At 38.9% G+C, this 26,830-nt stretch overlaps 2 protein-coding genes across 2 annotated transcripts in view; both read right to left on the bottom strand.

Moving 5' to 3' along the window:
* Window positions 1–1,038: 1,038 nt before the first annotated feature.
* On the bottom strand, window positions 1,039–6,623 carry LOC142047154 (putative ATP-dependent DNA helicase HFM1). Its single transcript, XM_075068269.1, has 7 exons — window positions 6,560–6,623; window positions 5,660–5,755; window positions 5,116–5,234; window positions 4,166–4,251; window positions 3,905–4,014; window positions 2,364–2,606; window positions 1,039–1,103 (listed from the first exon to the last, which is right to left on the bottom strand). Exons 1-7 carry the CDS (start codon window positions 6,621–6,623, stop codon window positions 1,039–1,041), a joined length of 783 nt encoding a protein of 260 aa, XP_074924370.1.
* A 702-nt stretch (window positions 6,624–7,325) lies between these two features.
* Window positions 7,326–26,830, bottom strand: part of LOC116820512 (putative ATP-dependent DNA helicase HFM1) — an 83,627-nt gene continuing 64,122 nt past the window's right edge. Inside the window, exons 19-28 of the mRNA XM_075067786.1 lie at window positions 26,392–26,472; window positions 25,788–25,879; window positions 25,304–25,410; window positions 25,166–25,213; window positions 24,853–24,950; window positions 24,642–24,773; window positions 16,737–16,822; window positions 12,030–12,113; window positions 8,426–8,583; window positions 7,326–7,509 (exon numbers count right to left, since the gene is read on the bottom strand). Coding sequence (XP_074923887.1) covers window positions 7,350–7,509; window positions 8,426–8,583; window positions 12,030–12,113; window positions 16,737–16,822; window positions 24,642–24,773; window positions 24,853–24,950; window positions 25,166–25,213; window positions 25,304–25,410; window positions 25,788–25,879; window positions 26,392–26,472 — 1,046 coding nt within the window. The 3' untranslated portion in view covers window positions 7,326–7,349. The remainder of the gene's footprint in view (window positions 7,510–8,425; window positions 8,584–12,029; window positions 12,114–16,736; window positions 16,823–24,641; window positions 24,774–24,852; window positions 24,951–25,165; window positions 25,214–25,303; window positions 25,411–25,787; window positions 25,880–26,391; window positions 26,473–26,830) is intronic.

Raw genomic sequence — 26,830 nt, forward strand, 5'->3', positions numbered from 1 at the left:
AGCGGCCGGGTCGGCAGGGGCATATATACGGTGCCGCAAAGGCGCCACGCCAGGGGGCGCCTGCCGACCCGCCGGGTGTTGCTAGGGGAAAATTCTTCCGACGAACGTGCACGTGGCGCGCGCACACCTACTTGGAATGAATATGAGCAAGCACTCGAAGAAGAAGCTAATGATTACTTCGTTAAGTTGGGCTGAACAACTCTGGCCTCTAGTACAGAGCTTGTCCTCAAAGGGGCACTGCTTACAGCCTGAAGCTGATGTACAGGGAGTTCTCCCCAGCCGAGATCTGATGGGGGTCTCATGGCCTTCTCCATAAGATACTTCCTCAGTCAAAGCTTTCATCCATCTCAGTTTCAGGGAGGGAAGCAGCAGCAATTGCTGCACTTGGCAGAGATATAAGCCTCCCCAAGGCAGTAAAGGCAGCATTAGTGTTCATCACTGATCGAGAAGGAGCAGGTATAGGAGAGACAGTTCTTAAACCTTGGGACTCTGGGCACAGTCCTTCTCCCAAAGGGAACAATGGGAAAGGTCACTGAGGTGAGGGAAACTACTAAAATGGTAAAATACTAAAACTATGTTCAAGATGTTTATAGATAGGTAGACAATACTCTTTGGAGACAGAGGATTCTGACTCAGGCCATGCTGCAGTAAGAAGGAACTGGAGAAGTGTTAGTTCAAATCACCCCTTATACCTTCGGTATGGAACATGAGAACAACTGCACAGGTGTGGTCCAACAGACATTATTTGCTAGAAATCTCTGGTCTCAGGTGCATGAAGCACCTGTGTACCCACATGTGGAATACATATAAGGACCACCATTCAAAGAAGAAACTAATTTAGACAGGTTTTTTTACCATTGTATTGTTCAACTCTGCTCAGAGTGGGGATAGACAAAATGGGGGTGAAAACAGCTTAGCCTGCTTGAGCCCTATCTGTGCTACAGCTCCTGCCATTGCTACCACCAGGGGTGAATTAAGGGTCATATTTGTCGGTGTAGATGCAACCTATTCTAAGAGTTTAACTTAACATTTGTTACTCTAAAACTCCCATTTTGTTCTGATGCCATTAAGACGATTAATTTTAAAGTTCACATTTATCAACACTGCAGCATAAATAAAAAACCCAACAAATTCACATATTTACAAAATTATCACAATAATTCTGAATTGATCTATCATTTGACTTTCATAATTTGGAGACTTTTAATACACTTGTTTCCTTAGATATCTTTTCTATTGATTTTAAGCACATATATAGCTGCAGAAGAACAGAAGGAAATACATGCAAGGTCATTTATTTTAATATGGTTACATTCACTTGTGAGAACAATGAACGTGTAATTCAATATGCAATTTAGCAAAGGTTTATTTTATCTTCAAAACCATACCGCTTATTGAAACATAGAAAGCAGGAAGGCCAAAACAATTCCTGATTCTCAGGAACCATTCTTTTTCCAACTTGAAGCATGCACCTTGATAAAACTATTCTACCCAGGCCCTGGTGAGTAGGCCCAATTCTGCAAATTACATTTACTTCATTGAGATTTGAAGGTGCTCTGTACCTTCTAGAAATGGGACTAAAATGTGAATATTTACATGGAGACACGGGGAAGAAAGGACACTTTCAATTCTCCCAATTTGTATTCTAATCTAATACTGTGGATGGCTCTTCCAGTCATCTATCTTTGTGAGAGAGATTGGTTATGGACTCAGTCAGAAAGAACCTGCTTCAGACTGTGATTGTGAAATAACGAATAATACACATGAAATCAGATCCATTAATCTGATTATGATATAACGTATGGGAAAAGGGTGGATACGGTGTCTGTAATTCAGGCCACAGGAAGGGAGCAATGTTTGGCAGTTGCAAAGTAATTTCACAGCATTTAGACAGTAGAACTTGCCTGCTGGAAAAAGACAAAATCTGTTGATCTTAAAACCTCTTAAGTCTCTGATGATTCAGAAGGCTAGCAGGTGTTGAGTCTATAATTTGTTGGTAAGGCCTACAATTAATTGTACCAAATTGGTGACAATTGAAGTGAAAACATTAACTATTTACTGCACATCATTTTAACAAATACCCAACTTCTAAGACTGTGAATGAAGGTTCAGTAGAAAATCATCTTTGGTATTTAGGCTGCAATAATCTTGAATGAAAAATCTGTCTTTAAACTACAATTCTAAATCAAATGGTCAATTAAGTTACCCACAGATTTTAAGTTAAATTATACTTTAGATCATAATCAATTACTTTTAACAAAAAGGCGGCAAAGAGTTAATTTGAAGAAGATTATCTAGTACACTGTCCATTTGGTATATACAGTGACAATCATAAACAATAGGTTACACCAAAAAAATATTACCTAAATCTTCTCTACTCTCCACACCAGTGAGAAAGCTGCTAGCATGTATTAATTTGCCATCATCAAAATCATCCCAAACTTCATCTCCCAATTCAAAGTTCACATTCAAAGCCTCTGAAAACCAAGAGCTGCTTTTATCTGCATTAGTAAAATTATGCATTAAAGATTCTTTAAGATTTTTCTTTGACGTCATCATCTGATGGCTCTTCTCACTTACAGTCATAGAATGTTCCCAAGAGAAATCTGTAATGCAATTATAATACAGGTGTAAAACTCTGGATTGCATGCTTAAGATTATTTGTTCAACCCATAAAAAAAAGCAAACTATGTTAGCTACACACTTTTTCTCAACATTATTTTAAAAAAAGTCACCTTCACTCCAAATTCCAGCAAGGACCCTTATAAAGAATATTTCAAGTCACTTCTGATTTAATTTTTTTTCCAGTGTGAAAATTATGGTCTGGTGGAATGCAAGTTTAACACTGATGAGCCCAGTCCCTTCACCTTCCCCCATTCACTTGCTCTTTATTCACTCTATTTAGTCTTACTCACTGTCTCCCTCTCCTATAAATTCAACTCCCCAAGAACACATTGTCACAGCAGACAAACACATTTTAAACAATTAATTTTAAAAGCATTTAACTAAAATATGTTAAGATAGATGAACTAAAACATTATTTGAGAGTACTGTGCAGAATGGAAGGGTTTCCATTTCCTTTCACTGCTTGTGTAGGAGAAATGAGCATGAGCAGATGTGGCAGCAGTTTCATGTTAGCAGTATTTTCTACTTATTTTGCCATCTTTTGAACACTGGAAATAGAACACAATTGTATACTGTAAATTGGCATGTGTTAGAAATGGAAAGCACGAGATACGCAGTGTATGTAAGTGAAAATAACTTATGTGGTAGGATTGGGACCTTCATCAACAGTGATGGGAAGCATCAGTAAAGTTTCATTGATTATTAAGATACACTCAGATTTATGGAGAAATTAGAACCTTTAACCTTATTAAAATAAAACTTCAGTTTTTAATATAGATAGAGTGGGAGGTTTTACTAAATGTTAATATACCTGTTTTAAAGGCCCAATCCAGCAAACAATGCAAAGCATAAAGCTCACTTTTCACTCAGATACTCCACTGATGATGGGAAAGGTGTGCGGAAAGCAGAAGGAGATAAACTATCTGATACATTATAATTGGCATCAATGGGAATAAGCACAGTCATAAGCATCAAACTCAGCAATAAGTCTGTACAGATTTAGGCCTATGGTATTAGAACTAACCACTACAGTTTTCCTTTAAGGGACATTTATTGGCTGAGAGCTCTGCTTGCAAGTTTAATTGATTTTAGAAGAAAAGCCAATGTCAAAGCAAGTTCCTTGCCTTGACAGAGCATATTGTATTGCCCTAAATATGCAGTTCCCTGCAACTATGGCTGTTGCTGTAGTGATTTCAACAGGTTTAATTTTGCAAGGAACATTTAACTCAAAAACAATGAAAAAAATCATAGGAAATCTCATACATTAGTAATAACTTACTACTCTTTTCATAACTCTCTGATTGCAGCTGGTTCTGAGGTCTACCAAGGATATTAACATTATTCCAGTGTTCTCGTGAAGCTGAGGCAGAAGACTGTGCATAGTCAGACCTTCATACAAATCAGTAAAACAGAGTCACAAGAAAGTTGTATTTTAAAAATAATTTGATTCAGAAAACAGGTCTTCACTGCTTATGCCAATGAGAGAATTTTAACTGAGCAGGTTTTAAATTCTATTATACTTATAGCAATAATATAGTACCTCGGCAATGCTGGCAACAAAGATTTCGGTGTAAAAACAAATTGTTTCAGATCCACATTTTGAGATTTATTTAACTGTATCTGCATCTAAAAAAAGATTATTACAGATGATTAGTCTACTATTGTATTTTAATAGTCTGGATCACAGCACTTGCACTTTCCAAAGAATAAGGAAGCCACTACAGGAAGAAAGTTATTATTCATATTTATAGAATGCACAAAATGTACGGCTATCTGATGGTAGATTTTTAAAAAAGTTTCATTACGCACATTATTCAATTTAGCCAGTGAGATCTTGGAGTAATGCAAGTATCTCAGCAAGCCCAGACTGTTAATCACATTTCTTTCACTGTTATCTATGGGCCAAATCATCCTCCACTGCAGAAAAACCAGCAGGGAGGGGGAAATAAGCATTGCAAAAACTCAGATGCCACATTCTCTCCATAGGGAAGAGGGGTTTGCAGGCACATCCAGGGGGCAAAGTGCTTAGCCTTGAAACTCTATGGAGTCTAAGAATCTAAAATGAATGTTACTCTTAAAACCTCCTCTGACAGCACAATTCTCTCAGAACACCAGTATTAATTTTTACTTATAATTTCAGGTAGTATTTCCCTAGGTTGTCACAGATTGGTGGCTTCCAGCTATGCCTGCTACTCAGTCCACCATACTTTCCTAACCCTACAGAGTACAAACCAGGCAGTGTTTGCAGAGAAAGGCTTCCATGGGCTCATAGGAAGCATACCACTCAGCAGCTACACCCTTCCAAGATTACTGGGCCTTTCCCATCCTTTTTGTGCTCCTTTGCTATTTCATATTTCACAGCAATGGGACACATTTGTCTATACGTGTCTATATGTGATTAATAAAATGCCTTCAATCTACCAATACTTATATATTCAATAAACAAGATTAAATAATTTTTTTTTCAGGAGCGTGTATGTTAAAACAAACCTTTAACCGTTTTACTGGGGCAACTGATGAAACTGAGTTTCTGTTCCTTAAATCAGCTAGGTATGAAGAAAACTTTGAATCTCTCTTTAACTCAGATTTCTGTGAAACTCCAATTTTACCTAAGAAAAGGAATTGAAGATTCTTCAGATTAAATTTAAGGGGTAAAATACAGGCCCCATTTGAGTCAATAGGAATTTTGACTTTAACGAGGCTAAGATTTCATCTTTGATGTTTTATAAAAGACAAATTTTGATGCATTTGTTTTCATACAAAAATATGAAAAGCTTGACATTGCTATCAAATTCTGTAAAATATTACTCTTCATTGTATTAGCTACAGAATAATTATATTGCAGTTATTTATTAATTTTTACATTTTAGATTGCATTATATTGACATTTTAAGCATGATTCTCTTGCTTTGTACTCTTTTTACAGCAATGTCACCATTAATATCAACAAAATCCTAATTTACACTTGTGTAAATGAGGGAATTAGATCCTTTGAATTTAGATGTTAGAAATAATGAGTTTTCATGAAACTCACAGCAGTCATGTCCACATATATCTTTATTTTTACAGTGATGGCTGCATTCTCTGTTCCCAAGTTTCATGTAGGTGATCTCTCGGTTACAGGCACCTCCTGAGGTAATATAAGAAGAAGAAATGCTGATGTTTTTCTATTTCACTGATTTTGTTGAGGGTTTCTCAGGGAGAAAAAGGAACAAAGTCATCCATGGCACTAGATTTTTGTTCACCTCCAAACAACTTTTGGGTCAAAAAAGTCAATTGCTACATGTTTGCCAGAGAGACTTCTCCTTTGGGTTGCTAAAATTGTTTTCGTAGCAAAGCAATAAGTGACCCCACTAAAAGCTGTAAGTATCACCTTAACAACACTCTAAAACTCTAAAGGCATGAGGTACTAGATGTCCAACTTCTTTCTCAAATTCAGTTCCCTATGGAAATGTATTGCACTACCTGTTGAGCCAACGGAGCAACACTCTATGCCCTTGTTGGGACTTGATGGAAATAGTCCTAATTATCTATACCAGATTCAAAGCCATAGTACACTAAATTCCTTAATAGGATCTAGTGTGTATTAAAACAACATTTTACTCAAAAGTGAGGAAAGATGAAAAAATATGGGGCCCAGTCCTACTCATATTGAAGTAACTGACCAAACTTCCATTGATCTGAACAGGTGCAGGATGTGAGACTCTAGAGTATTATTAATTACCTGTATCCTTTCTCGCTGCTGCTGATCTTATTGAAGAGGCATGATACACAGGTGAAGACTCAGCTTCTAATTTTCTTTGTAAAACCACTTCATTTCCAAACCTTTTTGGTCCTAAGTAAAAGGCTGTATAGTTTTGCTGAATATCCACCCCAACTTTTAGAAATGATCCACGAAAACGTTTATGTAAATATAAAAAAAAATTTCAATTACCATTTACTGTACTTCCAATTTTATAATGAACAGTGTTATACAGCATGTTTTCATAATTTACCATTTTAGTAATATAGTATTTTGCATTTAATGTTATGGTTGAGATTTAAACAAAAAAATTCAGGAAATTTAAAGTTATGGTTCCTAAAAGAATCATTTAGCTAATCTGTACAGTGTACACTGTTCACTTTAACATGTATGTATGTATTCGTTTTAGGAAGTGGGACTGTGTCTTGGGCATATCTCTATCCAATTCTGAACAATTTTCACCTCCTTAGCATTGCAAGCTGCTGTTAGGGAACATTAGTAGCACTATTTGCAGTTACACAAGAAGTACAACTAAGTGCTGATAGTACTTTTGATGTTAAATGCTCTTAATATTTACAGCTTTGGACAAAAGAACAATCTAAACAAGGTTAAAGACTAGGAGGGATTTGACATTAAGAGAATCAATGTTAAATCAGGCAAATCTGATGTGATGAATTGGTATGTGGCTCAGAACTGACAGAGAGGAGATTGGAAAACTTCGGGGATGGATCGGGTGAAGTGTTTTGGAGTCATCTTCTAAAGAGTTTTGGGAAGAAGGGCTCGGGTTAAATCCTAGGGAGCAAAGAGAGATGACTGGTAATGTACAGGACACTTAGATGAAACAGTTACATTAGAAAAATCTCATAATTAATGCTTTTAGTGTAGTATGCCATACAATAAAACAATGAATAGAATATTATTTTAAAATTAATTCAATTTTATTAAATTTTTGGTTTGGTATAAAGGAAACTGGTTTCACTATTTATTCAACATCTTTAAAAGTATATTTTAAAATGCTAATCATATCAATAAACCTACCATATTCAGAGCTAATTAAATTTATGCTAAGTTCCTCAGATTTAAGAGCTCTTTTCACTTCAATTTTTTTAGTCCAATTTCCATTTTTCAGCAAGACAGAATCCCTGCAACATATAATAATATAATGATATTAAGTATACACAATAGACAGTAAGATAATGGTAAACATTTTATTTAAAAAAGTCACATTATTTGTTATCTAGCAGTATGGAAATCTAGAAAAGACCATGCAGCAGTTTTGATTCAGGTGATCTAACTGATGAGAGAGTCGCTTAAAAATATTCTCAATAGGATGTGCCCTCAGGGCCTGCAGCCGTAAGATAGCCAGGGTCCAGAAGATGAGATTCCAGTTTTGCAAGGTGCAAAGAGCAAGCCTTCCTCTTTGTGAGGACTTGATCAGGACCCAAGTGCAGGTCTTCTAGTTGGAAAAGATTTATTTTACTCTTTGTTTCCTATTCCCTTCAAGTACAGCACATCCAACTGGAGAGAGAGTGTCTAATTCCTCCACCAGGTGAAAAAAAACCTGTGTAGGGAAGGTAGGCAAGTGCTGCCTATGTAAATAATTCAGTACCTAATTTTCATGAGTAACAATTCAAAAGTTTCCTTTCCATTAGCATTACTTAATGTAAATTTTGTATATTTATATTAAAACTGGATGCTTTTGGCTTCAATATAATCAATAAAATTGATAACAATTGCAGAGATACTTAGAATGGCATGATATATGCACGGGGACTGACTACTGCACTGTGCCTTGTTTAGCCATTTACACCAGTGCAAAGTAACTGTAAAATGCTACGAAATCAAGAAGCACTTTATACCCATTTTACACAGTGCACAAAGCAACAGAGAATCATGCTTAGGGAATCCATTTGCAGCAGAACTTCCACTAAAATAACAGAGATTTGGTTAGTCCCATTAATATAACAAAATGTTACACCAAATGTTATTTGACTCTTGATGGAAATAATACAAAATGGCATTCCTAAAGATGTAAATAACATGACTGACCACACTTACATAATTTTCTGTTTAAAAACCACTTGATTATCAGCATCTCCTATGATCAAGGTTACATAGTGAAAGTCTGGTGCAGTTCTCTTAATCTGAAGCTGTTCAAAGTTTGTTAATATGATGGTCACTAAGATTTCAGCCACCGTATTGCTGTATTTTGCAAGCTAGGAAAATAAATCATACATAAAACGATATAACCAGTAAAAACACTTCAGAGTAAGCCACACGCCTTTTCATGAATTTGTACACCACGCACAAAGGCTCAATATGGACAGGTGCAATTTCAACAGAACACACATTTGTTTTGTCCACACAACAGAAAGGGCTATCATCCTGATTTCATTGCTGAGATTCTAAGTTTGAATGACTGTTCTAAGATACTCTGCACTTCTAGCCAAAGATGAAAGTTACAGCACAGAAAAACCCCTTCTGTTCATTGCCAAGGAAAATAGAAACCTGATTCTATGAGGGATGCAAACCAGTGACTTCCAGTGGAACAGTCTGTTTACTAGTAAATCCAAAGAAAGATATGAATGTTCATTGTGTATCCATTGCTGGAGTTCAAACACCAGAAATAATGATTCATGCCCTGTTTATACTAGCATTTCAAGATGTGTTATAGTCTTTAAACCAGGTGCTTTCTAGACATGTGTTATTTGTAAAATACCTGTTTTACTAGAACTTTATTAAGTACAGTAACTCCTCGCTTAACGTTGTAGTTATGTTCCTGAAACATGCGACTTTAAGTGAAATGATGTTAAGTGAATCCAATTTCCCCATAAGAATCAATGTAAATAGGAGGGTTAGGTTCCAGGAAAAAAATTTTCACCAGACAAAAGACTATATATATACACATACATACACACACAGAGAGAGTATAAGTTTCAAACAAACAATTTAATATTGGTACACATGGATGATGATTGTGAAGCTTGGTTGACGTGGTGCAGCATGGCAGACAGACACACATACCCTGTGTGAGAGAGAGAGATGCGCATTGCCCTTTTAAGTATGCTGACTCCACTGTAAGTACACTGCCTTTTTAAGCAGATCAGCAAGTTGAGACAGCCCTTGCAGCGAGCAAGCTCCCTCAGTCCTAAGCTCTTGTCGTGTTCCCCCCGCCCCGCTCTAAGGAGGTGGGATAAGCGGGGTGCAGAAGCAGGGGAGAGGGGAACACCCTGACATTAGCCCTCCTTCCCCACTCCCCCACCCAGCAAGCAGGAGGCTCTGGGGAGCAGCTCCAAGGCAGAGGGCAGGAGCAGCACATGGCAGTGGGGGGAGGGACAGCTGAACTGCCAGCAATTGACAGCCTGCTGGGTGGCTGCTGCACAGGGAATTTAGGGCAATGGGAAGCTGATGGGGGCTGCCAGTCCACCATGGTTCAAAGCCCTCCTATCAGCTAGCTGCAATGGGCTGCACTTCCTGCAAACAGTGGACAAAGCAGGCGGCTGCCAAACGACATTATAAGAGAGCATTGCACAACTTTAAACAAGCACGTTGTCTAATTGATCAGCAACGTAACAAGGTTAACCGGGATGACTTTAAGTGAGGAGTTACTGTAATCCCAATATTTTCAAAATATGTCAGACTGGTGATGCGAGTGAATCAACTATTATTCTGTTCACCCACATAACAAGTTCATTATGGACAGCAACGAGGCAAGCTCTCTCAACACTGCCCTGTTCCCTCATTCCAATGTGCATCTGTCTGATTTAGAAGGAGATTACTTTAGGTGAGTGAAGATAGTTCGGTCTCCATTCTTTTTCTAATGTTAAGACTGCAATGATGAGTGCTAATCATGGCAGTTTTGAGAGTGAATTTTTTTCACTACAAACTAGACTGAGACCATCAACTTCTTTCTCACAACCCCCTAAAGAACCTTCCTATTATAATGACTTACAGTCACAACTGCTGGTTCTATGTTGGAGAAAAGGGCCATGAGGTAATATTTTTTATTGGACCCACTTCTGTTGGTGAGTGAGACAAGCTTTCAAGCTTATATAGGGTTCTTCTTCAGGTCACGCATAGTTCAGTCTGGCACAGGTTGGTAATCTAACAATCAAAGCTTCTATATCCCTTTATTAAATTTAATTGCTGGGTACTAATTATACCATTTAAATGATTAATCAGTGGTTAACGGAAGCCAGAAATGTGATCACCAAATTCTAGAGAAATGAACTGTGCCCATCATTTTGAAGAATTCTTATGGAAGATATAGGAAATAATTGCTTTGGAGAAACTTATGGTAAAAACGAAGTGTATTTTACATGTATGTATATTTTTCATAAACAATATAATGCTATTTCAAATGCTGATTTGAGATGGTCTTGGTGTTTTTTTCAGTTAATGATATCAGCTATTATGGGTCTAATTTGGATTACATAAATTAAAATAGAATCACAATAAATCTTGGCTGAAAGAGGTTAATACATTAAATTCTGATCCTCTATTGTTGGCATAAACAAAAATGTATCACACACAAATATATGTATCAAAATAAATATGAACTAGCTTCACAGGAAAGAATACAGAATAAGACAAGAAAAATCCTCCTTTTCTCTCATTAATTCATATGTAAATATATCTGGAGATGAAGCAAGAAAACTAGATACTTCTTGCTTCAATTTTATAGGAAAAAAAATTTAATAATGCAGGCCGATCTTTGTACAGCATTTATCATTGTTAACTTTTCCTTCTGAAAAGGATTTAAGAATTACCAATACGTTATTCAAGCACTTGTGCTAATCTACAAAATGACAGAATAAAACTGAATTGATCATTATTATAGTAATAGTCTAACACTTTAAACTTATATCGAGTTTTTCATCTTTAAAGTACAAACTTCAACTGTCTTAACAATGCTATGAGGCAATTAAGTGTTATTATCCACATTTTGAAGATAAGAAAGACGAGGCAGACTGGTTAAGTGACTTGCCCAATGCCAGAGAGGGAGTGAGTATCAGAACTCAGGATTTCCTGTCTCCCACCCAAAGCATTAGATCATGCCTCCTTTGATATGCATGTTATCAATTATTTGATTCTAATCAGCTATTGTTTCTGTATGTTCCTGAATCTGACATCGAAAAACAGAAAAAACTCTTATTGACCTCTTTTTGCCTCATGTTTGATATTTAAGATGGAAGAGAGCTGTCAGATTTACATATTCAAAAGAGCTAGATCAATAGGTGAACTGTCTCCTTTCACATCTTTTAACATAAAAAGATTGTTGACAAACACAAGAAACAAGAAAAGAAAGATCAGATATTTTGTGTAGAATGTAGACAACTGACTTAAGAAGTCTTTGAATGAACGTATGTTTCAGGAACATTTCTTATGACAATATTTCCTAAAATGTGGAGTGTGCCCATATAGAGCTCACAAAGAACACTCTTAGGAACACAGAATATGTTTAAATTAAATGGGCAGGCCTTTAACAACACATGGCAAGGCTGAAGGGGGGCATGACTGGTTTCATTTTCCTGATGGGGGACGCAGACATTTAATATTGTAATATTATGTTGAAATATTTTATTTTTACTATGTTAGCAGAATTCTAAAGCAAAAACAATCATAAAAATCATTATCCAGTAAAGCACATGGAAGAAGTTACCTGTTCAATGTCAAGTTCATATTTTGGCAGGTATAGCACAGATTCTTTTATTTGGTTTCCAAAAGGAGGATGTCTGTTTAAAATCTGCAAATATTTAGTTTTATTTCTGATATATTACAAGTCATGTTCCACTGGTAATAAAAATAACTTTCAAATAAAGAAGTTTAATAAGAGAATGCACAGGGTCAACTGTGGACAGTTCTTATTCACCTACAACTACCCTTAATATCAAAGAAGATGGAGATTTCCATATCCTTTCAAGATTTGGCCCATAATTTGCACATACTGTACTTATTATTAAAGAGGGATAATTATTTTCCAGGGATGGTATAATTTCTTTTTTCCTCATCTTGATGAAGAAATGTCTTAACTGGAAGCAGTTAATACTTCACCAACCAGGAAAGAGCTGACAAGAAAAAATATCAGTTGCTTTGATGTTCAACAACTGTTCAGCCACAAGCAGAATAGTCTCTCAGATGCTGACTCTCATCTCACTCAGAATCCTCAACAGGCAAGGAAATTGGAACCTACTAAACTTCTTAGTCCCGGCCCTCCTCCGCCCACAAAAAATAAATGCTATAGAAGACTGCCCCCAGTAAAATGGTTCAGATCACACTAGAATGAATATGAACAACTTTATCTGATAAATTATACTATTCAGAGTAAGGGGGGAAAAACTCTAGTCCTGGGTAAGGGCTATTCTTGAGAGAAAACTGTGATAGCGCATATATGGAAATCCAAGCATAACTTCAGTCATACAAATAAGTGTTTTGGGACCATAGAGAGCTTCTATTGTCATTTTGGAAGGACCATAATTCCTCAACATTACTGTGGAGCAGGAAAACGGAGCTGTTTTAGATGCAGTATTGGCAATACCATAATAAAAAGAAGTTACAAGATGACCCAGCATCCACAGGGGTTCCCCTAAGACAGTGGTTCTCAAACTTTTTTTCAACCACTTGAAAATTGCTGAGGGTCTCAGTGGACCACTTAATGATCTTTCCAAATGTTGTTTGTACCGTTAGCTAACTATTGTAAAGCGATTTGGATAAAAGCACTATATTAAAAAAAACCTTAATAATAAACGATTTTTTTGTTCTACAAATAAAAGCACATAACTCATATTTTAATATCAGTAGTCTTACCTTTCTAATGCGATGGATGTGCCCTTTCTCTCCCGTGTGGCAGCCCCTGAGCTGGGGCTGGGAAGGAGGGCCATCTCTCCCTGGTAGCCACAGCCCTGCACATCCCAAATTGCCCCCACTCCCTTTTCTCATCCCACTGCCTCATAATGCATGCCCCATATCACCTACGCCCAATTCCTCCCAAGGCCACCACCTCACCTTATATGTGGGTCTTCTCCAGGGTACGGGCACCTAATTTGTGGAGCTATGCCTGCGCAGCTCTACTAATTAGGTGGGTGGCCCTTCATTGTCTTGTGTGCGGTTGACCAGACACGCACCTTAGAGGGAACTATTTGCGGACCACCTGAATGGAGTTCACGAATCACTGGTGGTTCACAGATCATAGTTTGAGAACTTCTGCCCTACGGAAATGTATATTATCCTAATGTTATAGGCTGGTAGCACTACCTATTAAAGTTTCCTGACATTTCCAATTATAAGACACTACTTTCAGCCACTTAAAACTCTGTCAAACTTTAACCATCAGGCTGAAATTTTCCATTTTTCGGTGTCTGTCACAGGCTGATCTTTTTGGGCAGGACGATGAATGTTTCAGCTAAAACAGTTCAGTTTCTTCGAAAAATGAGGTTAGGGAAAAAAGCACTGTTTTGCAACATCAAAAGAATTCTGGTGACTTTTTCTTTGAGAAGCTGTATCACTCCCAGACTTTGGAGCTGGGAACTGACATTTGGCAAGAGTGGCCTTTGTGTTAGGAATGTGCATTTTGCTGTTCATGTGAAAACCTACCCACACTTGGCCAAATTATAAACCTTTGAAAAATCTCAGTTCTCACAAGCTCAAGAGAGACTTCTTAAAGTTTAGTAGCTAAAAATCTCTGAATAGTCCATCCTCAATGAGCATGCAGCCTCCATCTCGCAGCTCCTAGTGCTGTCCAAACTAGGCATGCACCATGCCCAAAGAGCAACAGAGTATGCCTGAACACAGGAATACAGGCATGAAACAAGACTTTCTCTGTAATTGCTGCTTCTGTCTGCTATGGGCTAGGGCCGGGCGGGGGGGGCGGGGTCAGATACCAAAACTGAAAGCATAGATTTGCTCCATGGGGCAACGCAAGGAGTGCTAAGCCCAGGCAGATGGGAGAGGAACTGCTGACCTAAATGTGAAAAACAAGAGCCAGACCAGGGGAAGGAAGGAGTAGATTGTGACATTGGTGACACTGAAACTGCAAGTGGGGGAAGGGAAGAGATAAACTGTGACTAAGAGTTGTGGGTTGACACTGGGATCTGGGGGGAAGCACTGGACTAATTGGAGCCTGGGACTAAAAGCTGGAGGGAGGGGAGGCAGGGACTGGCTGAGCAAGGAGACTGGGACAAGAAGCCTGACGTGTGGAGACTGGGACTGAATACGCAAGGAGAATGGAAGAGAGCAAATATCTATGAAATACTGATAAAATGTGTGTTATCCCCCTCTAGTGCTGGTCCACATAGCAGATGATAACCTACTCTTGTTATCATTTACTCTGTTGGCTTCAGTGGCAGAGGCCAGTGCTGGGGATCTAGAGGTTCTAACTCTGCTGATGAACCATTTGGATGTCAATATGAAGACACGTGACGGTATTTGTTTTTTCGATTTACTTTTTTAAAAATCTAAGAAATTACACACAAAAACTATGTTAAAAGAACAAAAAGGCTGCAAAGTCAAGCAAACAAAAAGTTAGCTTTTGCAATCTTAATTTGGCACTTTGGTGCATATGGTTCACGATATGGTCTTGGATTACATGACCACATATCTTTCCCTTGAGACCCCGCCTCATTCAGTGCACAGGATGGACTTCCTCTGGACCGAATCAGGGCTGCGCAGTGGAGAGTATCGTCTAGAATAGTGGTTTTCAAACTTTTTTCTGGTGACCCAGTTGAAGAAAACCGTTGATGCCCGTCACTCAACGGAGCTGGGGATGAGAGGTTTGGGGTGTGGGAGGGGGCTCTGGGCTGGGGCAGGAGTTTGGGGTGAAGGAGGGGATCAGGGCTCTGAGCTGGGGGTTCAGGCTCTGGGCTGGGGCCAGGGATGAGGAGTTTGGGGTGCAGGAAGAGGCTCCAGGTTTGGGGGGGGTGTCTCAGAGCTGGGGTAGGAGATTGGGGCACGGGGTTACCTCAGGTGGTTCCCGGTCAGCGCGGTGCTAAGGCAGGCTTCCTGCACCTGTCCTGGCATCACAGACCACGCTGCAACCCGAAAGTGGCCACCAGCAGGTCTGGCTCCTAGGTGGAGGCGCACAAGTGGCTCCACGCGGCTCTCACCCGCAGGCACAGTCCCCTCAGCTCCCACTGACTGGGAACCAGCCAATGGGAGTGCAGAGCTGGTGCTCGGAGCCCAGGCCACACGCAGAGCCCGGTGGCCCACCCTGCCTAGCAGCCAGACCTGCTGTTGGCCACCGGTGTCAGAACAGGTAGGGACTAGCCTACCTTAGCCAGGCAGCACCGCACTTAATGTGGCAGGCACTCTGCGGAGAAAGTAATATGTGATCATATAATTAAATATTGTATCATAATGCATAAACAAAAGGGAGCCAAATGAAGGTTGCACAGGAAATCTTAATTCTGGCATTTGCTAATTTCGGAGTACTTGACTTTGCAACTTTTTATATTATGATAAAATAATAATAAACTACATATGAGAGAAATTTAAAACCAAGGACAAGGAACCAAGTAAGGCCATCTGAGTCATTTAAAAAACCCAAACCAAATATAAGATTCCTATCTCCCTACCTCCAATGGTAACCTGAATAGCAACCGAACCAAAAAGCCAGAAACGTTTCAAACTGTTGCTCCTCTCCAGAGTAGAGCCAGACCTCAAAAAGCTGCCTCTAGTGCCTACATTAGGCATCTATACTATGTTGTCCTAAACTTTAATGTATTAAATAATGAAACACAAGAAACTGGGGAGGGGAGGGGGGAACAGGCAGAGAAGGCAAATCAAGATCTAACAAATTCCCAAATGCAAAACAAGAGTATTAATGAAGCCCACAACATTTGGAGATCTGAAAGAGCACCCTTACACACTGTGAGGAGAGGATGCTATCACACTTGAGAACCAGAAATGCCAAAGAAATTGTGCATCAGGAACCCAGCAAAATTTAATCCCACATCTTTCCGCACCAGCGGTGAGATGGCCTCACTGATGTTCAATGGGAGTTTTGCCATTGACTTCAGCAGGGCCAGGATTTCATTCTACCACTTTCCACTACTAAAAGGATAATGATGAAATTCCTGAATTTGAGCTATTATTCTTTTAGTTAGTGGAAAGTTCGAGGGTGAATCTCTCTTCCCCCATATGGTAATACAAAAATGTCAGTAAAATTAAGATGTAACTTATAATTGAAGCAAAACATCAACTTAACCAGATTCAGGAAAAGAATCAACTACCTCTGTCACATAATTGCATACTTCTTTAATCTAGTGTGATACTGAACAAGAATAAACCACTTAAAACACTGGAGTCTATAACTTATTAAGTATTAAACATTAGCATTTTCCTTGTATAAATATGCATAAAAAATTTTAAATACCAATTCAAGCTCCCTTGCATTTGCATCTTCAATTTTTTTAAACGATGTCAGACCTGCATTTACCATTGCATTTGATAGTGTTACACCTGTAAAAATTGAAAAATGTTGTAATATTTTTATATGGAATTCCTAATCCCAAATTATTATTTTCAACAACTGCATTATGGCAAATAAATATAAAGCATAACTAATTCTAACAAGAGGTCTTTTATCTAGCATTTTTTTTAATAGGTGGTCAATGTTTTCTTTTCAACAATAGTCAATTTTATTTCTCTTCAGGTGGTCAGAAAATTTAATACTCTTTAGTTCAATTTATACAACAGTATAAACAAAACATAAAAGCAATAAAATGAAGTATAAAACATTTGAGAATGACAATGTCTTTTATTAAGTTACAGAATCAAAGAAAGGCAGATCAAGGGCTAATTCCTGCAGGCTTTACTTAGGAAAAACTCCAACAGTCAGTAAATAACTAATGTGAACACATAAATGAATAAACAGCATGGCACTGAAATAAAATAAGTTTTCATCCAAGAGACTCCTGTTGACTACCCAAGCGATCCTTTAATCATATGCTAGAAATCCCTGTGAAGTCTATCTTTTTTTGAGCAAGATATAACTAAAATCCACTCTTGGGAGAGCCACTTGTCTCCACAATCTTCTGGGAGAATATACAGTCTCTGAAAAGATTTAGCAAAACATCTGACTAGAATCAGGAGAAGAACAGACAGTCTCTGTGATCTATTGGACTAAAGGATAAACTAGCAGGGAATTCTGCCAAAAAACCACGCCTCTGCAAGTATTCCCAATTCCTCAGTCTCTCTTTTGGCGTTTGGGAGTCAGCACTAGATTCCAAATCAGGAAATTCCTTCTTGGAATTAGGATTCATTGGAATGAATACAAATAACTTCAGACAGAAAAGTCTACTTGGAAGAAATGGAGGTTACTTACTGTAACTGGAAGTTCTTTGAGATTTGTGGTCTTATCTCTATTCAACACATGGTTACACATGCTGCACACTATATGCCCAAATGCGAGATTTTAACAAGCAGTGTCTGTTGGCCCACACATGTGCAGTCAGTGCTGGCTCCACATTTTTTGCTGCCCCAAGGAAAAAAAAAAAAGCCGGAATGCCACCGCCGAAGGAAAAACAACAACAACAAAAAAAGGCCAGAATGCCGCCCCTTGAAAAATGCCACCCCAAAAAGCCGGAATGCCACTGCTTGAAAACTGCCGCCCCAAGCACATGCTTGGAACGCTGATACCTAGAGACAGCTCTGTGTACAGTAGGTCTCCTCATTCTCCCAAGCAAGGGTATAAGAGACAGTGCAGGTTGTTGCCCCTTCAGTTCCTCTTCTTACTGTGAATCTAATCAGATTTGAAGCAGAGGGGATGGAGGACGGGTAGTGCACTACAGATAGTGAACACACATGTCGAAGAATTTCCAGTTACAGTACATAACCTCCATTTCTTCCTCAAGTCCTGGTCCCTATGTGTATTCCACATGTGGATGACTGGCAAGCTTGCTCAGATTGGAGGTGGGTGTGAGGAAGCAGGCAGCAAAGATACTTGCAGTACTGCAGATCCCATTGCTGAATCTGCAGCAGAGGCCTGGATTAGTGCATGTCCAGCAAATGTGTTGTAAGGGACCAGGGCACAGGTGGTCTGGTCTAGAGGTTACAGCTGGGCTGGGGTCCACACATCAGGGTGGGTAATCAGTTAACAGGGGTTAGAGGAAATCACTGGAGCCGGGTTCAATACAAGAGTCATGATCAAAGTCAGACCAGGATCAGAGAACATAGGTAGTACAAGGCTGGAACTGGGAGGCAGGAATCAGGGTCAGAGTGTGGATATAGGAGGTACTACCAGGCTAAAGTCAGGAGGCAAGAGCAGGGTCAGGCTGGAGTTGGAGACCAGAAATCAGGAGACAAGGTGAGTCTGGAACTGCAGCAGGCCCAAAGTCTGTGTGGCTGCCTAGACAATTTCCTGGGGCAATCACCAGGGTTAAATAGGATGGTTGACCAATCAGAGAGCTGCAGGCTACTGCCACTCAGGGCCTCCATAGTGCTTCTGACTATGGCTTTGCAGGTCCTCCTGATGGCACTGTGAGAATGTCAGTTGTCTTACGTTCTGAAGACCTGGGTTCTAGTTCCTGTATCCGTATATCATCCCCTTCTTCAGAGGCATCCTTCCTTGAGACGGGTGCTGGGCCTGGTTTATCTGCAGGGCCTTGATTAAACCATTTTAGCGGGCAGGGGCATGGACATGAACATGGGCAGCAGGTTCCCAGGAGTGTTCTTCAGGACCCTAGCCTTCTCAATTGATTAAGTAGTACAGTCTCCCCCTCTTCAGTTTAAAGTCAGGATAGCATGAACTAAATGCCCTTGGACCTGGACTGGTGGGGGCAGCTGTTGGGACCAATCAAGAAAGGGGTCCTTCTGTGTAATGCTTCAGGAAGGATACATGGAAAACTGGATAACTTTCAAGAGATTGAGGAAACTGCCATTTGAATGTGACAAGGTTGATTTGCTTACAAATCTGGAAGGGTCTGAGGAACTAATGGTCTAGTTTGAGGGATGGCCTGTTCATACAGAGGTGTTTCACTGCAAGCCAGACCTGTAGACCCACCATGAGAGCTGGGCCTTCCTGGTGGCAACAGCCACATACTGCTTGTAGTTCCTTTTCACATCTTCAAGGTGGTCCTTAAGTTTCTCCTGGATACGGTTAATTTGTTGGTTTCAGTCACCGGCTGCTGGGTTCGTGGAGGCTTCTGGAAAAGCCAGGTGAAAGCAAGGTTGGAACCCATAATTTGCAAAGAAGGCACTCTGCCCCGTGGAGGCATAATCAGCACTGTTGCATGAGAATTTGGCATAAAAAAGGAGGGACCTCCTCATTCTCTTGGCAATATTCCCCCTTTCAGGAAATGCCATCGGCTTTCCCATTCCTGGTTCCTGGGTGATAGGAGGTGATAAAAATCAAACTGAGAGAAGAATAATGCCTTTATCGAGATGTCTTTGGTTCAAAGCTCGAGCCGCACAAAGATATTCAAGGTCAGAAAAGACTTGCATTAGGTTTTGGGCTTCCTTGAGGTTATGGCACCACTCTTCAAAGGCTGATTTAGTGTATTTCCTTATCTAGTGTATCATAATTCCATTTGGCAGGGTGAATAGCAAGCCCAGGGATGCAACATTTACTGTGGACCATGTCTCTGAGACAGTATGGCCCCAATGGCTACACTGGAGGCACTGGCTTCCACTCTGAATGCCTGGGCGAGGGCCGAGTGTGCTAGAATGGGAGTGGTGGTGAAAGCAGCCTTGAGCTCTTCAGAAGCATGGTCACTTTCATGTGTCCAAATGAATGTGATGGTCTTGCAGAGGAGGTTGGTCATGGGGTCTCTGTGCCCTAAGAAGACTGGAATGAAATTCTGGTAAAAATTTAAGAAGCCCAGAAAATGCTTGTAACAGGGTCCTCTGCCCACCCCTCTTCCTGGGGCCCTCTGCTGCCCCAACAAAGCACAGAGAGGCTTCTCTTTCTGTAGCACCCGTGGCTTCAATTACAGAAGTTCTCCCACCACCAGTGATACTATTTATAGAGCTTGCAGGCCTGACAATCTCCTCTTCTACCCAGAGTCTGCCCTCAGCCTGGAGACTGACCTTCCCCTGGCCATCTCCCTCTCTTCTGGCTGCCAGCCAGCCTTTATAGGCCTTGAAGCATCAGGCCCACAGGTGCAGCTAGTTCTAAAGGCCAGGCACCAGACTTCTCCCCAGCCCCAATCTATTTCCCTTGATTGGGGCTGGCTGAGCAGGGGCTAATTAGGTGCCTTGCACCAGCACCCTGCTACAATGCTGTAACTCCTGGGGGGACTGGGGCACTGCCGCGCTGTGGATGGCCTTTAACTTCTGTTGGTCCACCTGGGGAAAGGATGCAACCCAAGAATTCTGTGGAGGACTGATCAAAGGTACCTTTTTCCAATTTCATGAACAGGCTATACTTTCATAGTTTTTCCAGGATGGAATGAAATGGTAACAATGATGATCAGAATTATCTGAAAATACAAGTGTGTCATCAAGAAAGATGACTACATACTACTACAGGATGTCTCTAAATACATTGTTCACAAAGTGTTGAAAGGTCGCTGAAGCATTGGTCAGACTGAATGGCATTACTAGATATTCGAAGTGCTCACAGAGGTTTTTAAAAGCGGTCTTCCATTCACTTCCTACTCTGATGTGCACTACTTTGTAAGCACCCCGGAGGTCCAGTTTGGTGAAAATTCTGATAGAGTGCACAGAAGGATCTAGGGCAGAAGATGCAGTTTTTGAAGCCCGTAACTCTGGGCATAGTCCCAGATTGTGGGGAGGGAATCCCCAGTCAGGAAGGAAGCTACACTAAAACTATAACTTTACTAAATCTAGGAAGAGTAACTATTTACAATTTTATTTACAGGTTCCTTGAAAAACTGAAGAAAGAGAGGACTACAGATTCTGCCTCAAGCCATGCAGTGATAACAAGGAACTGGGGGCCATTGACCCACACACTTCTTATACCCTCACCTGGGAGCACAAGGAGACCTACTGCACATGTGCGAGGCAACAGATACAGCTTGTTAAAATCTCTGGACTTGGGTGCATGGTACGCATGCATACCCACCTGTGGAATTCACATAGAGACCAGCACTAGAAGAAAAAGTATCGGCATTCATCATAAATAATTTTCTAGGAACAGTGAAAGAAGGCTAAGAATAAGCAACTTAGAAAAGTCCTCAAGCTTTTTTTAGATAACTTCTGGGAGGAAAGGTTAGTATCCTGGTGAGATTTAGCAGCCAAGAGGACTCACTGTTTGTGTCAAGAACTTCATAGTTAAGAGTACAGGAAGGGGCCTGTTGAGATCCCATCCCTCAATGAAGTATTGAAGCACCTCTTCCAGGTCTGACTTAGGGAGAGCCTCTCTTCCTAATAGACAGGCTTCTCCTCCTTTTGTGATAACTTTGTGCAGGCTGTCTTTTCCAGCCCCAGAGTCCACATCAAGCACTTTATTAGTTTGCTGTTACTTCAGCAAATGTCTCTGTTCTCTTCCATGGTGATTGGTAATAATCCTGCCTGCCAGAAGTGAGGAGAAACTGTCATCTGATATAATAGCCCGGAGCAGTATTTCTGCTGAACATCAGGGAGAAATGTGGAGAGTACTAGAAAATGCAAGAAACATTTAGAACAGCCCTAAATTGAATAAGGCCAAGTGTCAATTAAAAAATAAAATTAAAAAAAAAATCATATATTTAGTAGATAAATTGACCACAAAGCTTGAAGTTCTAACATTTATGCAACACTGACATACAGAGACCCAAAAATTTAATAAAAATAAATAAATCCAAGACCACAATGCATGTTGAATTATGTCAGTAAATTCACATCCAACTATGTAGTTAGAATAACTGACCTCACTTCACAAAGATAAAAAATTGAGTTAGCTGCCAGAGCATGAAAAAATTCAAGAATTTGAAGAAAGTATTGATATTACTCTAATTCAGCAATTGTTTGACCCACTGAAAGAGTACGTTCAAAAGGAACCTGGGAGCTCTACTGCTACAGAGGCATGAAAATGAATGGCTGTCAATAAAATATGCTGTAACAGCTATGACAGCAGCAGAAAAACATACAAGAAGAAACCAAAAGAGAAAAATATGCACGACTATAAAATTGCAGTGTAGATGTTGGTACTTGGGCCGGAGCCCAGCATTAGTGATCTGCTCCAGCCCGAGCCCCAACATCTACACTGCAATTTTTAGCCTTGCAGCCTGAACCTGAGTCAGCCAACACGAGCCAGCTGCGGGTGTTTTACTGCAGTGTGAAAGACCATGAAAGTACAAAAGTATAGTTTAATCCTGTAGTTCTGGCCAGGACATCATCTAGTAACTGCAGACTGTCAAGAGCATATGTTCTCTGCTACCTCCCAAATAGATGACCTAGAATAAGCAGTTACCAGTTCATGTGAACCCGATAAAGGCACCACGTGCCTTTTCGCCACAAATAAAAGATTAGCAGGAAAGAGAAACAGCTAAGGATGAAACAATACAAGCAATAATACATGCTCTAAGTACTGGATGGAGTCAACACTTCCCCACATGCATATTCACTATATAAAAATGAACCTCTCATTGATTTTGGGAGTACTCATGAAAGGTACAAAAACAATAAATTCCATAGTCATAAGAAGAAAAATACTGGAAAGAACATGGACCTGATTCTCATTTACATGAGGACCCCTTTACAAAAGTACATTTACTCCCATTCCCAGTGCATTGTAAAGGAACCTTACTGTACATGAGAATTAAGTCCCACACCAAAAACTCCTTGGAATGACTAAAAAAATAAAATAAAATAAAATAAAAAGAGAGAGAGCAGAAGTAATATTCTGGCCACATATAAACAGTGATATGGATGAAATAATAAGCAAGTGTGGAACCTGCCTGAAATACAGAGATACATAATGGGAAAGAAACATGACACCACATGAACAACCTACGATACTTGAAGGCAAAGTCGGAATAGATTTGTTTGCCCACCAGGCATGATCACCTGATCATAATGGACTATTTTAACCACTTTCTAGACTGATATTTCAGGATACCACAGCTTCAACTGTGATCACTAAGTCTGTATTTGCATGTCATGGAATTTCAAGGACTGCAATGGACCACAGTTCAAGAATACAGAATTAATAGATGTGGCTAAAACTTATGAAATTCAGTATAACATCTAGTTCTTGATACCCACAAGAAAACAGATTTGAAGAATGTGGACTCTGTGTAGAGTGAAGGGAAAAAGGCAATTTATTAAGCACTACTCAATTATAGAGCAACACAGTTGCAATGTGAAAAATCACAAGAAGCACAAAAAAGTGTAATAGATCAACCGTGTTTCAGACTCTTTCAAAGAGAGTGAACACACTGTTTAAGACATAAACATGCCTAAAACCCCCAATACTGCAGATACAGAAAAGTGCTGTACAGAAAAGATTAATTAGATTGGCTGATATTGTAAAAATAACATTAAAAATGTTAAGTTAAATCACTGTTAGACTTCGTTCAGTTAGAGAATATGGTGAATTTTTTTAAAAGAGAAGGTGTGCCCTAAAGAGCTAAACTGTAGCAGGAAGCTGCTACATATTCTGTAGGACTCTATGCAGTACCACTAGTCCTGTCTCCCACACAGCACCAAGAAGCAGCTGCAGAGACCCAGGCAGCAAGTTTAGATTACAGCAGGGTCAGTCCTGTATTTATTTTGTATGTAATCTCCTGTTGTTAGGTAAATAAATTCATTATCTTAAAGCCTGTCTCAGACATCATTAACATATTACATTTGTCAAAATTATGTCATCCTTGAAAGTGCCCTGTGTGTGAATTTTCAATGAAAAGACTGTCTACCATTGAGGAAAACAGTAATGTTATAGGACAGGGTTGTGTATATTATCAATACAGCAGCAGAAATTCAATATTTTGCAGGGTACATCACAAATTACAAAAAGATTAATTAAGGTTCAAATATCAGTTATTTCTGCCAAGACAACGGACAGTTTAATTTTCTTTATAAACATGAATCTGATATTGCTAAATCTCTGGAAAAAGTTCCTTAAATGTTTTCTCTAGTGTATTTTTGCTGTTATTCCTAGATCAAAAAGTTTTCATTCTAGTTACTAATGCAGTTAAGAATTTACTGATTCTGAAAGAATTTGTACTGGTCTGTCAACTAATCATCCTTGCAAGAGAGTCTCTTCTACCATAATTCTGGCAAATGAAAAGTTGGAAGACTTATTTAGTCCAGAAAACAGATCTTCTAAAAGTTTACAGTGAAGTTAATGATGAACTTTGACACACCATTATAATTACTGTTTCTTTCTTGTACCTACCAATTTTTTCTAGCTGTTTGGACACATGCAGAGAGTTTTCCCACAGTTTGCACCTGAAACACTTAGCTAAAATCAAAGAGTTTAATAATGCAGCAAAATTGTTTTTATGTGATGCCAGAAAGTCAGATAACCCTACAAAAGAAAAAAAATATTTAATAATATAATACAGTTTATTTTTAAATATATCAAAATGCATTAAATTTTAACATACATTTAGTAACTCTTAAGCCATGTCTGAAAATTTTGCCTATATCTTGTGTCAGAGTGAAGTCTTGAATAGGAATGCATCCTAATTGAGCCTGAATAAGACTGAAAAAGAAATATTTCTTAGTATATAAAACAATATTAGTAAACAAAATATAATAAAACAAGAGTTAAAGACTCCATTGAAAAACAATGGCAAGTTCAAGATAAAAGCAACATTGTTCGGCATCTAAAGGCATGAGCCTGTGCACAATGAAGTCAATAGGAGTTTGGATCAAGGCTTTTATTTTCAAGCCAATGAGATATGACAAAATATTTACCAGTTTACTTTCATTTCTCTTGTTTTTATCTTCCCTTCCATTGGAAACCTGTATAATAAAACATACTGATTTTTTGCTATTCACTTTAACTAAAAATTATACTTTCTTTCTGAACATTAATTCATTGATTTTTTGTACCTGACAGTTATCCTGTTCTTGTCTTTATTCAAAGCGTTCAATATTTTCTTCTCATTTATTCTTAACTTGACATCTGAAAATTCAATGCAGCCGGATATCATTGTGACCTGTAACAATTTAACATTGTTTAACAGATCCTGTTTTCATGCAATTGCCGTTAGCAGTAAAATATAATGGAAGTAATAGCACAAGACAATATAGTATGTTATATATAATCAGAATTGCTTCGGAATTCCTTCATTCAGAAGGGTAAGATGATTCAGTGCTACCTAACTGAGGAGAGTAAAAGATGGGAGAATTGGAAGAGATCAGAGACTAAAACCCTCAAAAAAGTCATACTGCCTACATCTTATACATCTTGAACTTCATAATTCTTTGGTGTAAGGAAAACAATATAAACAATATAAACTGTCTTCAATTCTGTTTTAAACTTACAGATGTGTGTGTGTGTATACATATATTTTCCTTAGGAAAATTAAATTACCAGTTCAGATAAAGTTTCTGTTCCATTCACCGAGGAAAACTGTTTCACTGTATCAAATGCAATATAGTACCAAGCCATTAGTTTTCCAGTCTCTGCAGATGAAGATTAAAAATATTTAGTGTATTTTTTTAAAAACAGAGGTGTACAGTACTTGCTTCTTCCAAGCAACAAAACTGCATTTTTATTTTCCTCATACTATTATACATAGATCACTGTCACCAGGCCATCTTTTGATCTGCAGCAGAATTTCCAGTGATTTTGTAGGAGGATTTGCACAGGGATCCAGATCAGTACATAGTCCTAAGAGTACAACTTCTATCATTTGCTAAATTAAATTCAGCTCAGATAACAGAATACTGAGTATGTTCATTATGGGCCAAATTCTGCCCTCAGCTACATCTGTAGAACTCCACTGGAGATACACAGATGTACCTGAGGACAACCTTTCTCCTGAATGGTTTTCTGTTCACTGCTCAATCGCTGTGCCCTTTAGTATGTCTTATGATAAATGTATATCAAAAATAATCTTTAAAACCATATATAAATATTTTTAAAATATGTTTTCAATATTATAATCTAAATTATATTATGAAGTAAATGTTACCTGTAGGTTTGAAATTAAATTCTTCATCCATCTTTATCAAATCAAGAGATGACAAATTGTTCAAATTCTTCAAACACAATTCTGTCCAGAGTTTGAAAAGAGAAATTTATCTTTCGAACATGCAGGAAAAAAATACAATATTTTTGTATATACTAAGGAAAAGATTATAGTCTAAGTTACAACAGTGTAAAACCAGAGTAACTCCATTTAACTCAAAAGAAGGCCGAAGCACACAATCCTTTTCCCACTGAAATCAGTGGCAAAAATTCTTACTAAATTCACTGGGGCAGGCTCAGGCTCAACTATACAGTCAATGAAAACCAACCAACCACTCTCACTTTAAAACTGTAGAAAGTGTGAAATAAACTAGATGTGAGAAGTTAAAAATGTCAAGTTAAGCTCTGAAAAGGCTGAGAGTCCACTAATAATCATCTAACAC

The sequence above is a fragment of the Chelonoidis abingdonii genome, chromosome 7 (genome assembly GCF_003597395.2).
Source record: "Chelonoidis abingdonii isolate Lonesome George chromosome 7, CheloAbing_2.0, whole genome shotgun sequence".
In the NCBI taxonomy this organism is placed as follows: Eukaryota; Metazoa; Chordata; order Testudines; family Testudinidae; genus Chelonoidis; species Chelonoidis abingdonii.